Here is a 16047-nt window from a genome sequence, read left to right on the forward strand (position 1 = left end):
ATGGTAGGGACAGGACCAGAGGACATGGGCACAAACTGCTAACCAGAGGCTCCCTCTGAACATTGATAAATGCTTTTTGTCTCTGTGAGGGGAACTGAGCAATGCCACAGCTTACTTGTGGAGGATGTGGAGTCTCCATCCTTGGCGATACTGAAAAGACATTTGGATACGGTTCTGGGTACCAGGGTGGCCCTGCCCGAGCAGAAGATTGCATGAGATGACCTCCAGAGGTCCCTTCCAGCTGCAAACATTGAGGTTTTTCACAACATAATCTATCCTGGCACACTTTTATTACTGCTATGTTAATTAAGGACAAGTGTGCAGCAAAGTACTTGTTCAAACAAACCCATTCCCATGCAATTACATGCTGTGTGGATTTTATGACAGAATTTGAACATGCGGATTTGTTACAGGAGTTACAGAGGGTGTTGAAAACCTAAGTCTAAAGAAAGTTTCTTTACTGATGATAGCATCCTCACAGTTGGAACACATATTTGTTTCCCAGATAGGGCAAGAACAGGTAGGTAATTAGTTTTGTCAATATCTGTATTCCTTTAGAAATTACTTTCTTCCAGCACTTTCAGTTCCTGGCTGAATTAATCTACAAAAATCATTTCTTCTTTCATGCAAGTAATGATGCCAGGTATATGTGTGCATACATAAATATTTGGAGTGAGCTTTCTTGACTCTGACCGCAGTACAAGATTACCTTGTCATCAGCCTAGTACTCTGCTTTTTGTTCTAGACTCCCCCATCTTACATACAAATAAAGTGATCTCCACTGTCACAATCCTTAAAATTTGTCTTGAAATTAATATGTTTTATAAAGTTGACAAACAAAAGTGTTAGGAATAGAATTTTTTTTAAAGCCAAGTAAAAAAAAAAGAGGATTAGACAGGTAAGGTGCACAGATGCAATTGTATATCAAGAGGGGCTCTGTGCAGAGGGGTACAGTGCAGTTCAGCTAAATCCATGCAAATTATGTGTAACCTCTTGTACTGGTAAACTGCAGAAAACTTATGCACCACATTACAAGAGTTAATTCTGCCAGTCCAAAGTAAATATATAATTTATTAATTGGTGTAACTTTATGAACTGCAGCTGCCCACAGCATTGCTGAGCCTCAGTTCTCCAAAGTACAAACATTTCACTGCTAAGAGTATTCAGACTCGGCTTCCACATTTCACACTCCTCAGAGCTTAAGCCCTTTGGGGTGTCTGTGGGGTACATGTACTCTTAAATGATGCTGTAAGGCCTACCATAACACACACTGTGAATGTGGAACCAAACATTGACTCCTACAAGTCTTGCATATGGTTGCTTACGACCATTTTGGAAGGGATCTCTACCCTGTCCCCTGCACAATCGAAAAACTCAGAAACTCAGGGAAACAAAGATGAGAAAAGGCTATCAGTGCATAGCTTCTTTTTTTCCCCAGTAAAAGTGATGGTGAAATCAGTGTGACACAGGACTGCAAAAAAGAAAAATGTTCTCAGAGCTGTAATAAACAGTTTACATGAGAACTTGTTAAAGAAGAAATGTAAGAACTCCGAGGAACACCTGTATTTTATTAGTTCTGTCTATTTGCAAATTCGAAGTTGCTTGGATTTGTTATAGTGTTTGTAATGACTGTTTCTGATAGACTATTCCTTAACAAAGATTGACCTTTAGAGAAGTAGAAAAGAAATCAGGAACAGTAAACCAAGTGCCATCAAACTTTCATTGCAGTTTCTACACAGATTTTTTGTTTTTATTAAGTCGTCCCAGGAGAATCGAGCATGAACATTGTTGGGTGTTATGGATATCCCTGTAACTAGAATAGTAGTATGAAAAAAATTTCCTTAAATAATTTCGTGCCTCTTAACATGGAGGGCATTACTCCCTTCCCTTAAAACAAACAATGGTAATCAGAAACGTAGAAGCAACAAAACTCAAAATACAACAGAAGTCTGAACATTGTTACCTTTAAGTACTAAATGTTAAAACATTGAAAGTTCTGAACTACTGATGTTTTTCAGAATTAACCAACAGTTGTTTAGCCTTGAAAAATGAGAATTGATAAGATGCAGATAACAGAAGTGACTGACAAAGCCAATGTTGTTTTTGTTTTCCAGTGTTGTCCGCGCATTTTCGGGTCTGCGAACCATACACGGACTACAAAGGTCGCTACCACTTCGGTTTTCACTGCCCCCGTCTTTCTGACAATAAATCTTACATCTTTTGCTGTCACCATAACAATACAGTGTTTAAATATTGCTGCAATGAGACAGAATTTCAGACTGTTATGCAGATGAACTTAACAGGGAATGCAGATGGATATATGCATAAGTAAGTAAATCAGTTTTAAAGTACTCTTCACCAAACTGTTTGTGGTCTAATAACAGAGTCTGAGGTGCACTTAATGATGGAAGCAATTAGAATAATTACAGATACAGAAATCCATTACTAAAAGGGATTTTGTTGTTGCAGAGCTCCTAAAAGAAAGAATATTTCACCTTTGCTTTCTTCACTTTGACATGGGCTATAAACATTGCAAGGAGAGTAAAAGTTGCATATAAATGTGGCAAATAAAAAGTTACATATAAAAGTTAGAAAAGTCTTTTCCCTGACCCTAATTTGATCCAAACTATGTTTAAATGTGCATCAGTAAAAATAAACCCCAAAGCTGTTCATAGGTGAGAGAGGAAGTAAGCTGACATTTTCCATATCAACTCAAATGCCCTATTTGGAATCCCTGATGTTTTTGAATCTTAATCTCTTATAACAAATCACTAGCCTTGGGGAACAGAATGTATTTGCTTTTATACCAACATTGTGTGATCTCCTTGCCTGTTACCTGGGATATTTCCATGTTCTGCTGAGGGCTGTCCCCCGGAATAAATGTCAGTAAGTTTTTTATTTATAAAGAAGTAGGAAGTAGCAAATAGATCTTTGTTACTGAATACCTATTTACAGGAACAATATTCCCTTGTGGTCAGTTTCCTGTTTAGTACTGACATTCTGGCCATACTGATCTCCTGTGATTTCCCTTGGTGTAATCCCCAAGATCGAATTCTGATCAATCTGCTTTCCCTGCCATTTTATTCTGGTATTCAGCCCCTGCAGGACAAGGAAGGGGCAGATTAAAGACAGGAGGAATCACAGTGTAGGGATTGCTCTTTACAAGAGGATTTTGATGTTTTCTGTGGTGCCAGTCAATTGGTGTGTTGTATTCACCCCAATGGGAGTGGGTGCAGGGCTTTTAGGAGATGATGGTGCAGGAATACAGATGGTGGCTGGTCTAACTCACCATGTGCAGCTGTGCTCAGCTTGAGGAGTCAGCAAAGCATTGCCTTCCTTAACACCCACTCCTCACACAGACCTGCCCAGTGAAATTTCAGTCTTGCATAGACGTAGAAGTTGCATTCTCTAAATTTACTGGCTGTTAGTGTGTCAATCACCTGCAAAGACAGACAAAAATAGACTCTACCCATATAAGAAATCTTTAAATCAATGTGAATTGATACTGTTGTGTTACTTCATGTGCAATTACATACTTCAGGTGAAATTTTCTTGTCTTGGCTTTGTAGTGCATCTGGGATCATGAAAACAGATCACACAGAACACAGGGAAGATACTGTAGTACCAAGCCCATTAAAGACCATCCACTTTTTCCACCTTTTGTGCAGCCCAGACAATCCAGCAACTTCTGCCTGGAGCTCCCCAAATCTGGCAACATAAATAGTCCCGGCAACCAGGTGGAGTTTATAGCTCCAGTGCTCCCACACAGTGTGTGCTCTACACATGCTAAAAAAAACAGGGTGTGCTGCCCTTTGTGTACTGGGATGGCCCTGCTCCCTCAGCCCTGGATGTCAGAGAGGTCCTCACAGGACTCTCAGAACAAAAGGGCTCTGAAGGTAGTCACAGACAGAACCAGAATCTGCTGCACACTTAGAGTGGTAAAATGAGCCTCAAGAATGGGCTTGTGAGGCTGTTGCCCCCATGCTTTTCCAGGTCTTTGTCCTGCACACAGCAAATTTGTTTTATTTCTTGCCGTGCTGTTCTGTAAACCCTGCATCACTACTGCTGACCACCCTGTCTCTCAGAGGTCAGGATGTAACCATGAAAGGCAGTTCTGACAAGCACTAAGCCAATGCTTCAGGCTTTTCCCAGTGTCTCAGCAGCTCCTCTGTGTAGTCATGGCCAGAAGTTACTCAGGTTAGGCTCTTCTGCCCTTCCTTTCATCAGCAACCTGGAATGTAGAGGGCAACCAGCCTTTCCAAGGCAGAGGAACAGGTCCAGGCTGATTGCAAAAGATGCCCTGGGACACAGAGCATTTCTCTGCCTCCAGTGCTGTTTGCCCACTCACATCTGCACATGTGCACACATCCCTGGAGAAATAAATCCAGGGGTTTTCATATCACAGGGCTGTTGTGTATGCAAGCGGTTTGGGAAAAAAAGTGAGTTTGGTACTCTGTGAACTACAGCATTCATTTTGATAAAAATATTTAGAGCAAAAGGTATTATATTAGTTTTCATGTAGAGCTATTTTTTAAAAGTCACCTTGTTCAATTGTGATGGAGAAAGAGGTACCTGTGTAGTTTTTGTTGGTTAGATTTGTGGTTGAGAACTACCTGCAGACTATTTACCATCCAATCCAGGACTTCTTAGGGGCATCAGCTGTGCGTGAACTTTTGCAAAGGTATGTGACATCCTACTGAATACAGTAAAAAGCCTCTGGAGTTGTAGCATAGAGAAGTGCAGGAATTGGTGTTGCCTTGTTCCTGAAACATCACTTATGATAAATCTGTCAGTAGCAGGAAAATGAAGAGATTATACTTCCTACGTAAAACTCCACCCATGGAGTAAGACAGACAGGAGAGATCTCCTCACCCTGAGCTGAGTGATATTGGTAGAAAACTCCCTGGTATTTTTAGAAGGAGCAGAAAGAAGAGAACTGTATGTGCATACATTAAAAACACTGCACAAAGCTTCTTAAGTAATACTCTGACTTTATCTGTCATACACAGTAATTTGGATTCTAATGCTTCCAGGCTTCAGTTTACAGTGACAAAGTCAGCTCTTTGTTTAGATCTAATTTCACACACCACTGAAAAAAAATCTGATGAAACCTATTGTACTGTGGCAAGGGAGAATAATTTAAGATATGGGAAAAGCAATGAACTTAAAAAAAATGGATTATAGTTTTCAGGGAAGAGTGATTCAACATTATTGCTTTGTTTATTTCAATTATATTATTTGGTTTATTTTTCCCCTTAGCCATTCTTGTGATTACCAAAACAAATTTTTTGTTTTATAATACAGTTGAGGGAAAAAGTTAATGAAGTGACTTGTGACTTCTTTAATATGGAACAGCTCAAAAGGCACATTTGTCTTCACCAGTCCCACAATGCAACTATAGCCACTTTAGTTTACATTTTTCCGTTACTGTAACACAATATTTATATGTTTTTTTATAAGAGGAAAATATGGGAGTATTGTATCTTTGCAATCATGCAAATTAATCCGTCTATAATATTTTTGAATGTAAATAATTCATTTGATATTAAATATAGAAATAAAAATTATGTCCAGCAGACAGGAAAAGCTCTGTAATCCAAAGTATTTTCCCTTAGAACCATCTAAGAAATTGTTTAGCTGTTCTCAAAAATAGTATTCATTTGAACCTAGTTTGTCTAGTTTTCATAGTCTGGTTTTTCTGTTCTGCCTATTTTGGTGGATTATCAGTAGCACTGCTATGATAGGGGTCCTTAATCTGCTACTGGAGCAATGGTCTGGTAGTCTATATCCATGGTTTTGCTTATCTCTTAGTCTGGTTTGTCTGAGTGGAATGGCTTTTGCACACCTCCCTACAACATTGTCACCTGAAGCAGTGTGAGAACAGAATAGCGCCATCTTTCTCCAAGTACTAAGTGTCCCCTGCAGAAATGGTATTTGCTTAAATAGCACTCAGTCATATTTACAAGAAAGAAAGAAAAAAAAATCATCAATCCCACTACCAGCTGTTGCAAAAATATGTAATTTGGCAGGGAAGACCTCTCAGGTACAGCAGAAACAGATTCCTCAGGAAAACCCAGGATTGGACAAAGGCTTGGAGATAATTATAAAAGAAAAATGGGGAAGGAAATCTCATTTAAAGCATAGATGCAAAAGCTGCACTGGTTTCCTTACACCAAGGCTGTAACCTTGCATTTCCTAGGAACTGCCCCTTTTAAGTAGAACAGAACTATTTCTGTGACCATCTGCCCGCATTTAAATCCTGCACTGTGTAATTCAGCCTGCAGTTGTTCAGATTTATTGGTTTTTTCAAACCTGAATTCCCAAATGAGTTATTTTTTGTTCATGTGCTACACTACTAGAAGAAAAGAAAATGTACTAAAAAGATATAGGCTAGTCATAACCAACTTGTTATCTGTCTCAAAAAGTGAATTAATGAGATGGATGCAACTTGATACACCCTGTAGTGGAACAAACCCTATAATTTGAATCTCAGCAAATTTAGAATCTGTCCACACTTCAGTTTTAGTAAAAATTAAACTTCTGTGTGAAAGAACAGGAAAACCAGATTGCAAGAATAAACTGACAGTTAATTCATTCAGGCCAGTGAAATGAGAGCCTAGAAGTCCTAGAAGTTTTTGGATTCTGAGTTCTCTTCTGTGTTTCTGGCCTTACTGTAATTCCGTGTAAATAAGATTATTTCTTTTCTAATGAGGACATCTTCTTGATATGCAGGGCAGTTTTAATTTTTATTAGTAGCCATCAGAAAACATACCATTTTCTACCACATTAATAGTTGGAGAAACAGAAGATATCAATGTATGGAATATCCTTCTGCATACTAAACATGCTACTTACTATTTTTACTTGTGATTTTTCACAAGGCCCTTTTGATAGTGCTGCTGTCCCATTGTATGTTAATTAATATAAAGTAGTCTTTCACTTTTTGTGCTTGTGAGAAACAGATTTTTTTAGGAGGAGCAGATGAATAGCTTACATATTGGCATGATTATCATAGTGCTGCTTTAAATTGGAAATATTCAAAATAGCTCTAATTTTCACTAGTCAAAATTTTGGTGGATGAAATTAAGTACCTAAAATACAAAAAAAATATTTTGAGTTAACTAGAAGGAATGTTTTTGCATCTCAAGTTGTTGCCAAAACAAATATGTTTTCTTATTGTGGGTCAAATGCAGCTCACCTGTATGCAAAATGGATCCTATTGGCAATAATGATGAGCAAGAATGGGATTTGTCCAAAGGGAATTTCTTCCTGACTTTTTCAGCCTTTGCTTGCCTTTTATTTATGTTAACAGAAAATAGAAGCATTTACCTCAATAGGACTAATCTACTGGAAGTCAAGAACAGCCTGGATTAACCAGATTCTGTTTTACTTTCAAGGGCCTGAACTGCAGATTTTAGTGCATTACTAAGATCTACTCTCTGTTGTGTGAAGTTAGTCTTGCATGTGTAAGTCTTTAGCAGAGGCAAAGACTCTGGAGTTAAGGGTTTTCAGAACATTAAACTTTGCCTACATCTAATCCTTCTGGAAATGTTCTGATTTCTATTTTTTTTTTTTTTTTTAAACTCTAGGCTTGTGTAGTCCTAAAGTTATGCAGGAAGGGAGCCATTAACAGCTTGGACCTTCCTCTTGTCACTTAGTTATTTAAAATGGAACCTCATTTAATCTAAGGGCATTATAGCTGTGTAGTGGAAAAATCATTCTCTGAAGAGAAGAATCAGTCTCTTGAGGTGCTGACAGACAGCAACACAGACAGTAAAATTCTGATTTCTTGTTTCAAATCCTGATTTTTTAAAAGTATAAAATGGAAGAGTCATACAATAGTTTAAATAGAAATGAAAGTTCAAAGAAGAGACTTGAAAACTTTTGATCCAGAAAGGCTGGAGGACATGTTTTTAAAATACCAAAATATCCTTCTGGTTTGCACGTATAATATATCTTCTCATCCTTTTTTTTCTTCTTGCAGCATTTCCATTTTGATCAATGTCTTAAAAAAATATTATTTCCTCCAAGTTTCTCTGACTGCCTGTGAAAGGAGAGCATGGTTGAGTGTGTGTTCAGTTTTGAGTTCAGCTCCATGCAGATGTGGGTTGCCCACCTATGACTTGGATATAATTTTTCTGAGACTGACTTCCTAATGACATTTTTTACTAACATCCCTTCAGCTTCCTCTTGGTTTTACAGTCTACAGTACATGTACTTCCACATTAGCTCATGGGTCTAGATCAGCCTTTCTTTTGCTTTCTAACTAACAATCTCATTTTTATACATTTCTTTCCATCTCAGTTCTGATCTCATTCTCCCCACTCACACAGTTTCCAATCCAAACTGCATTTACACCTGACAGTCATTTTTCTTTTAATAATACTTCATCTTTAGCAGGGCATTAGCACTTCTTCCCCTTTTTGATCTCCACATTTTTGACCCCTTACACTTCTTCCTTCTGTTTCTCTTCCCTTTCTTTTAATACCATTAGTCATCTGTCACAGCTTTACAGCTCTCTGCACCATATAATTGCCATGGCCTTTATCTATATATACACATTATAAATACACCAACACATACATGTCAATGTTGTACATATTTTCCTTCCTGTGAAGTGCATTGTCTAACATGATTTTGCCAATGTTCTTCCTACCTAAAATTTATTACCAGCCATATTAAGAGGTCTTTAGCAGTCACTCTGGAAAGCCTAAGGACAAAAATTTTTGTAAGATAGGTGACTTTAGTTTCCAAACACCACGCTTATAGCAGTATTCATATTGAAAAAATAGCTAATTTTTAAAGATATGTGCTTTGGAACAATATTTTGTTTCAGCTATCTCTAAATAATTAATGCAGCAAACAACCTTGATGAACTAACACAGTGACCACTACTGAGAGATAACTTTCTTTGTTGTACCTTTTCTTCCTTTCACAGCAACTACAGTGCACTGTTGGGAGTGTGGATCTATGGCTTTTTTGTGGTGATCTTACTGATACTGGACCTTTTATATTACTCTTCAATGAACTATGATATTTGCAAATTTTACCTGGCCCGCTGGGGAATCCATGGAAAGTGGATGACACCGGGACAGAGCCGATGGATTAACCCTGCTCAGGACCCAAGACAGACACAGCCTCAGCCAGAGACACAGCCTCGAACATCACAGACAGTACACACCTTAAAAGGAGATGCTTTAAACCCACCCCTGGTGTCTTTTCAGAGTACATCTGCCTGGTAAGTAAGCTAAGCCATACTGAGATATATTCTTTTGCTGTTTTGAAGTGTGAACAATCCCCTGTGTTTGGAAGTGCCTGTGAATTCAGGCTGAACAGCACCACTTCTAACACATAATTATTTATATAATGACCTGTCTTATTGAATTACTGCTTAGGAGTAATATCTTACTCTGAAATATATTAAGTCATCTTTTAATCCTTTTCTTGGAGAAACAGATGCTGCCATCTTTCAGTGCTGAGCAGTTTTACTACTGTGTCATGCAGACAAACTACAAATCTGCATCAACTATAAAAGTAGTTTTAATCTGATCCCAAAGACTAATTGCTATGTGTATCTGTTGCTCTGGTTTTAAAAGATTCTATAAATAGTGATGTTGGGATAGCTTCAACGTGAGATGTCACAAATCCTCTCTATTTGTGGCATGAGACACAGAAGCAACATAAAAGCCAGGTTAGTTTTTTATATGCATAGCCAAAAAAGCTTTGCTTGATCTCATTTGACAGAGTGACACAAGTAGGCTACTGTAAGGTTAAATGCTATGAAACCAAGACAAAACCTCCAACAAAACCCTCAGACCAAAAGGGAGGCAGATCTATGGGAGCAAGCAGAACTTGCAGTATAAATAGAAAAAACTAAACATAGCCACAGGGCAAAATGACGTTGAATTATTTTGGACTGGTTTTGCAAGGAAAATGATAGCAAAGGGAGAGAGCTGAGTGAAACATTTCTCTGAAAACGGTGTCAAGAAAGGCAAGGACTTTTTTTCTTACCAAGAAAGCATTAGTACTTGGAAGGATGCAGAGAGAGTACCAAGTCACCACTGTATTTTAGAAGAGTTCCAGAAGGCTGAGGGTTGAGTTTTGGCAAAATAAAGCGATCTAAGAATGTGCAGGATGAAAAAGATGACGACAGTTCCTGGAGCTGTGGAGCCCATGAAGCCCCAGCAGTGATGTCAGTCTGAAACGTTCAGGTATCGCTGGGTTGCAGATGGGATGGTAACAGTGATGGTCCTATGATTTTATCATTTGCCCCTTAATTTTAAGTGTAAATAGAGAGCAAATAGAGCTAAAGATTTGTTGCAATAAGGAAAGAAGTGATGGTTAATTCGGTGATAGAGGAGGTTGCTTGGCACTGGAGCCAGTCCTGGATGTATCCAGTGCAGATCAGACTGAAGGCCCCTTACAGCAGTGCTTGCTCAAACAGAAGAGTCTGAGGCTGCTACTTAAGAGAGAAAATTGCTTGTGCTTTGTTGTGAGCATTCTCCTTTTCACTTCCTCTTTCCTTTTTCCTTGCTCTTTTTTGCACATTGATTTTACATTCTCCAGTTAAAATTACCATGTATGTTAAGAACTACATTTGTAGTACAGTAATGGTATCCTGGTTTAATATGTGTGTGTAAATGTACAAAAATTATGGCATCTGCAAATTTATGTACTATTAGTTTGCTCTAACATTATAAATTGAAACCATTCAATATTCTTGAAGGCTTGATTCCTGGTCACCTCTCATGACTGACTCCTCTTCTGTTTCTTTACTTTTCCCAAAGTGTTAAGCGGGCCATGTACGTTAGGATCAGGTGAGCACATCCCATATGCTCCTTGTCCTGTTGGCAGGAGATGAGCATTGATAAGCCACTCCAGTAACACTCATTTCTTCCCCAGTGCTCCCCTCAGCTCCCACAAAATTGTTCTTTTCCCCTAGTCCTTTCCTTGCTCAGTGGAAGAAATAAGTAGATGCTTCCTTATCAAAACCCTATTTATCCCTTGTATTTCAGCATGTAAAACACTACACTAGCTTCTATATTTTCATTCTTGTAACCTGAAACTTTTGGAACTTGGAGCCTCTGAACCAAGAGCACAGATGATTCAGTCTGAGTTGGATACAGAAAAAATAGCAATAGGCACTGGTGATCAGAGGCAAGATGTTTAGCATGCAAAAGAGGATTTTGAATAAACAGCTCCCTCAGAAAATGACAGATTTGTGTACTACAGCAATTGCTAAAACAGTGGGGAGTGGGTTGCCTGGCTATTTATTTCTCTGTTAGATAATCTGCAGGTTATATAGATGAAAATATGATAATTTTGCCCTACAGAAATTAAGCTTACTTTCAGAGTCTGATTTTCTTCTGCAGTCCATATTTGATGAATGACCTCAGGACACTTTCTTCTCAAAATGTAACCATACTATCACTGAAGAAGTGAACACTTACTGGATTTGTGATTTCCATCCCATTTTTAAAATCACTGAGTCTATTAAAAGACCTGTTTTAAATTTTCTACCTGAATTTCCATTATTCTAGATTATGACACCTGCTTTGGTAGCACACCAGGTTTCCAGTCTAAAAAAATCAACTTTTCAGTTTATGTTGCCATTTTAATGTGTCCTAAATTTATCCCAGCTTTTCTGTCTGCAGGCAAAACAAGCATTTTTCTTTAGCACCTCACAAACACACTATGTGTGTGTGTGTGTGTGATATCATACCATAAGAACAGTTACTGTGTACAGATGAGCATTTTGAAAATGCAGAATAGATCTTTGAATCCTGACAGGTATGGATTTACCCCCAGGTATAAAAAAACTTAAATACCGTTAAAAACATTTTCCAGTTTTCAAGTTTTTGTGATGACAGATGTTGTTGAAGTTGTTAACTTCCTGTACTACATTCATCTGAGCACTGCTAAAAATATGCCCATTCTAGAAGACACTACATGATGATAATAGGAAAGTGATTCTTGCAAATCCCTCAAGTACTGCAGAGAACTGACATTGTAAGGAGCTGTCCCAAGAAGGATGTTGGGATTAACCTATAGCTTGTAAAGTAGTTTTCAGAACTTCCTGGATTAAAAAAAAATGATGTAAGTGGTTTTTATTTCAGCATTTCTTTCGTTGCCCTAGTTTAAGTGCTATGAATTGGCAATGAATTGGGTGTGTCAGAGGGAAAAATCAAGCAAGTTATTGTATAGAGTGGGTAGAGCCATCCCTATGGTGTTTAAACATTTGTCACAGTGGATCACTTTGTTGTTTACTTGAGACAAAGAGAACCATGTATAGCCATAATATTATTATAAGTAAAGAGGTCTGGAATCCATTCGGGAAGCTGCTGGCTGCTCTTGCAGTGTTGTGCCAGGATAGGAAGGAAAGTCATTAATCTCAGGAGCATCCAACCCCATTTGGTCTAACAAATGGGTTTGCTTCATCCTGTAGTATGTGGATTTTGCAGCCCAACTAATGCTGATTTCTTCTTTAGTATGAAAACCACCTGAGGGCTGCCCAAGGCCTGTGTGGGCAGCAAGTCATGGTGGATGCACTTTCTGCAACCCCAGTGCCAGCACAGCCAGCAGTGCCTGAACTCACACAGCCGTGCTTTCTCTCACGGTGATCCTTCAGAACATGATCTGGGCCCTCTACACTTCCTGGCCCGAGAGAGAACCTGCAGTGTGGTTATGTGGGCAAGCTTTTACACCTGGAGATGGAACTGCAACAAGCAGCAGGAAAATTATTTCTACTGCTTGGCAAAGTAAAAGCCAGGGAGGCAATAAAATGGAATATTGTCAGTTGGGGAATCAAAATCCTGACTGCTGAAACAACTTGTTCTCACAACTGTGGGAATATTGTTAATTAATAGTAATTAAAACAGTCAGGCTAAAGAGGAAGATCACATTAAGAAGTGTGGGCCAGGGCAGCCTGGCAGAATTTCTCCAGCTCCTCTGTGGCTGTGGTGTGTTCTGGATGTGAGAGGGAGACTTGATCCCTCAGCCTTGATCTGCTGATGCTAAACTCCTCCTCAACTCCATCAAGGATGCAATTCACAGGGAATAAATACTGTCCTGAAGTCCAACATTTGATTCTGTGTTCTTTGCCTTTCTGCATGACAGCAGGCAGAGGCACTATCTGTGATCACACACGTGCTCTGTGACTCTCAGTTTAAGAAACCTGCTGCTTGGCTAGAATCAGGAAAGGAGCAGCCCAGGAGGGTTAGCCCCTGTTATTTCCTTCATACAGCTGGAATTTATTAGGCAAAGGCAAGTCTATTTTACTTTCCCTTATTAAATGCTAGAATCTGCTTTTGCTGTGAATTCCTCTGGGGCACTTTGTCTTTCGGACAACAAACATAATAGTTTCCAGCCTGCTACTGTTCACCTGCTACTTGACACCTCTTCAGATGACTACCAGAGCACTAGAGAGAATAAAGCCTATAAAAATACTGGCAGAGTTTAGGAGCCAGCAGGTAACTGAGCATGTCCTCAGCAACTGTACAAAACTACATGACTGTTTTGCTGGTGGCTAAAAACACCATGTGAAAGAATTTGCTTTGATAGCAGATTTTGAAACAGGAGGTAGGCTATCACTGCAGTGCTTCCTTCAGTGACTTGTAGGAGCTGCAATCTTGCCTCTGTTATGGGACATTGGTGCTGCAGTGTGTCACTGTGCACACAGTGCACCAAAATCATGAGCCATTGTGGTGACAGACGAGTTTGTGCAGAGGCTGCTCTTGATGCCGTTATTTACAGTAAACAAGGGAAAATGCTGCCTCCATCCATTTTAGGTAAATAATATCTCAGCTTCACATTTGCAGAATTACTTCACTGAACAGCAATAGGATGATGCTGTTTTAAAGATACAGAATTTTGCACCATAGGGCCAAGCATAGCTTTTATTTACAGCCCCTACCTAGACTTTTATGTTAGACTAAATATGGCAAGTCAGAGCACGAGTAATTTAGGTTTTTTAAAAAGAAGAAAAAGAATTAATACTTACATTGTGCTTTTTTGAAAGAACTTCTGGGAATTGACATCACATAGAAAATCTGTCTGGTTACAAAGATTAGGTAAGTGTGTAAGCCTACATCTACCATTATCTGTGGGCCTCCAACGCCTTTGGAATATATTGGGTTAGAATAACAGATAATGCTGAATGTATTTTCTTCTAAATATTCTTACCTTGCTTGCTGGGAACTGCCTTACTGTTAAAACAGAAATTAGCTCTACCACAGCCCAAACCAGCACATCAGAGCAGGAAGTCAACAGCACAAACACACAGTGGGCTTGTTTGCTTGCCTCGATACATCATGCAAAAAATTGGGAGATTTTGGTTCTATCATTTACATTTAAATAATTCAAGTTACTGAGTGCCTGCTTCCTTTCTTCCTTGTGTTTAGAAATTCACTGTTAGCATGTGACGTTAAGCCAATATGCAAGGTTTTTGTCCAGTTCAGTCTAAATCTTTGTGTATCTATATATGCACAAACTGCATCTTTTGTTGATACATATGTAGTACACATTGTTCATTTCATGCTACATTCTCATTTTCCTCTGGGTCTGTAAATTATAGACCCCATATTGATTTCTCTACATTCATAACTTCATAAATTCATGGCCTGTGGGCTGATTGATATTCCCTATTTCAGCTGTTTGTCAGCCTTTTCATTGAGTTGGGACTGTTGCTTTCATCAGCTTCAAGAAAATCTTTCTTTTAAAGGGACTGTACAGTTGAAGCAGTTTAACTTAAATATGATGATGAACTGTGAGAAGATAGTCATTAGTAACTCACTCAAAAGTGAGTGGTTAAAAGGTTATCCGAGTACTATTGCTGAATGAACTCTTCATGCTGAGAAATGAAATCTAGTAAAATTACTAAAAACCAGAGCTGAACATCTTCCATTTAAATTTTCTCATCTATTCTGGATAGATTTTTGTGCAGTGAGATCACTACCTCATCCCCATCATACAGATATGGAATGACACTACTGAAGTAGCAGAGCAGCATAAAATTTATGTGAAATCAGAACACTCCAGTTAAGGCCACAATTTTACTGCATAATGTCACAACACCGTAGCATCACAAAGGAAGGAGTTTGACATCCCAAACCGTATCAGCAAATTCCACCTCCTCTGTCACAATAGGAACCAGTAGACTTTAAAAGACTGTACAAATATTTTGGTAGTTACAGAAGTCCTACCCTTGGCATCCTCTTAGGTGCTAGATGCTCAATAGTAATTGAGTAATGTTTTACACATTTTAAATATGCATAGAAAAATAAAATAACATCCTCACTTGCGTTGTGAAGTATGACAGAGAAACTTTAGCACCAGCCAAATATATTTCCAGGGATAGAAAGAATAAAAGGAGAGATGTTGAGGAGCTGGAGTTAATGATTTAAACAGACAATCCTTACTTTATGCAAAGTGGCAACAGGATTTCTAAGTAGGAGAGTATAATGGATTGACCCTGGCACAATGCCAGTGCCCCCATGAAAGGTATATTTCCAAAATGGTTACTGTGAGATGTGACCCGGAAACAGAACAAAGCAGACTCCAACTTAGAAATGGAGGGGAAACTTTATTAATCTACAACATAGAGACAAAAGGGAAAAAAAAGGAAAAAACCACACACAAGAATCCACAATGGAACACCTCCAAAACACTCCTCCTCCCCCCACCCCTCTAACACTCAATTCTCAGTCCAATACCATCCTCCACACAACCTCCCCCCAGTTCATCAGGAGAGAGGAGTCTCCCTCTTGCACCATGGGCCTCCCCAGGAAACACAGTTGGAACCTCCTGTGCTTCCATGTCACCCGTGGCAGCCGCCTGGAGAGAATCTGCCGTGGTAACCATCTTCCTTCCATGTCCAGTGATCTCACCACTGTCCATAGATCCAAACTGCTTCTTAGGTCCTTTTAAGAATGCCTTGCCCAGTTCCAAGAAGTGGCAGCTTCTCACCATTTGGGACACCTGTCCCCCCCCATATTTACTCCCCTGGGGCCTGGGGGTCTCAGGAACAGAGATCCTTCTCTGCTGAAGGCA

General features: G+C 39.0%; 1 protein-coding gene across 7 annotated transcripts in view; it reads left to right on the top strand.

Moving 5' to 3' along the window:
• The window catches only part of SHISAL1 (shisa like 1), a 74284-nt gene that overhangs the window by 38679 nt on the left and 19558 nt on the right, over positions 1-16047 (top strand). For all 7 annotated transcript variants that reach the window (XM_064420560.1, XM_064420563.1, XM_064420559.1 and 4 more), the window contains exons 3-4: positions 2115-2328; positions 8939-9238. In XM_064420560.1, the coding sequence (XP_064276630.1) occupies positions 2115-2328; positions 8939-9238 (514 nt within the window). The remainder of the gene's footprint in view (positions 1-2114; positions 2329-8938; positions 9239-16047) is intronic.

This window comes from Passer domesticus, chromosome 5, assembly GCF_036417665.1.
Source record: "Passer domesticus isolate bPasDom1 chromosome 5, bPasDom1.hap1, whole genome shotgun sequence".
Lineage (NCBI taxonomy): Eukaryota > Metazoa > Chordata > Aves > Passeriformes > Passeridae > Passer > Passer domesticus.